The sequence below is a fragment of the Echinops telfairi genome, unplaced genomic scaffold (assembly GCF_000313985.2).
Source record: "Echinops telfairi isolate 266 unplaced genomic scaffold, ASM31398v2 ScPeMD7_70;HRSCAF=299, whole genome shotgun sequence".
NCBI lineage: Eukaryota > Metazoa > Chordata > Mammalia > Afrosoricida > Tenrecidae > Echinops > Echinops telfairi.
The window spans coordinates 62,705,481-62,706,894 of record NW_022103968.1 but is presented as its reverse complement, the minus strand read 5'-3'; the positions used below and the strand labels follow the sequence as shown (position 1 = coordinate 62,706,894).

At 54.3% G+C, this 1,414-nt stretch overlaps 1 protein-coding gene across 1 annotated transcript in view; it reads right to left on the bottom strand.

Moving 5' to 3' along the window:
- Positions 1-6: 6 nt before the first annotated feature.
- Positions 7-1,414, bottom strand: part of LOC101638049 (sphingosine-1-phosphate lyase 1-like) — a 53,561-nt gene continuing 52,153 nt past the window's right edge. The window contains exon 14 of the mRNA XM_013004236.2: positions 7-1,031. Within this exon, the coding sequence (XP_012859690.1) occupies positions 891-1,031 (141 nt within the window). The 3' untranslated portion in view covers positions 7-890. The remainder of the gene's footprint in view (positions 1,032-1,414) is intronic.

Sequence of the window (1,414 nt, the reverse complement as noted above, 5' to 3'; positions counted from 1 at the left end):
TTAAGGCCGTGGGGAAAGAGGATCACAACACTGGAGATGTGGATTTGCCCCAGGGTGCTCCGCTGCTCTGGTGCTCAGAAAGACAGAAGGGAGCCTGATGTCTGACCACCTTCACCACAGGGAGGCTCAGGCCTGCCATGCTCACTGCCCATCCATAGAGGCAGCAGGGTCCAGAAAGTCCCACCCAGCAGGTCTGGAAGCCAGGCTCCCTTCTGAACAAAGTAAACAAGAAGCCCTCAATGTGGTGGCAACCGAGTGTCAGATGGGACAGCAAGCATGGCAGATGCCATGGGAGGGGACATCTGTACCAGTCTGAGCAGGCATGCTAGGCCCCGCCCGTTGTGCTCTCTGCTCAATCTTGTGCTGGAGAAAGCACACCAGCAGCCAGGGAAGTGACTCTGAGTGACAACTAGCCGACTGGTGAAGAGGAAGGTGCAGAAAGCCCCCTGCTTCGGGGACACGTAAAAGCCACCAAGGGAAACAAGCTGCACAAATGCTTCCATTCTGACCAGCCAAACGTCTGCTGGAGACAGCCCAGGGGCCCTGCGCTAGCTGGTAACAGTGCCCAGCTTCCCTAAGGTGAGTGACCAGCACAGAGCGGCCACACGGTGAGTAAGGTGAAAGCTAGAGTTTGGAGAAGGAGAGGGTTAGAACGAGTCCTAGTGTAGCACTTCAAACATGGGCAAGATCACTATATGATGAAGACGCCCTTCAGGGGCTTCAGACGAAACGTCACGAAAGGATGGTAAAAGGTGGAAGGAGAGTCCTGAGGGCCGAGCTGTCTTGCCATCCGTGCTGCTGTGCTCTATGGAGTAAGGCCAGATGTCGAAGCTGTGCAAGGTCTGTTCCACACCCCGAGAACTTGCCCCTCAAGGCGAGAAGGATCAGGCTCAGCGGGGCTTGGGAGAGGCATTCATCCAGCTGCCCAAGGTCACAGCTTCCGTAATGAAGAGACTGTCCAGGTAGGTCAAGCCGATCTCTGTCACCATGTTCCTGTCAACCAAGGTCTGAACCAGGCCGTAGATAGCACCCTACAAATCCAACCAGGGACATGTAGTCAGTGACTGCGGGGCAGCAGCAAGACCAAGCTATGGTTTGGAACCTCTCTTCTGCACCCCTGGCTTCCCACATGCCCACCCCTGCAGCCTGCACCACGTCATTTCCATCCCAGCCCAGGCATGTCTCTCGCAGAGACAGCTGCCATAGGACATTGTTCATAGGTACTGGCCAGCCTGCCTTTTCTGTGTAAAGAAACCCTCTTATGGGATTTACCATAGACAATTGCAGAAAAAACATTTATGGACCTGCCGTCAAGATTTCCTTTGGAAATGCACAAAACTACCACCTGTTTTGGTCAGCATGTCTTAGTTTTCAGCTGCTTCACAGAGACAGGGTATCTCATGGGACCCCTCAG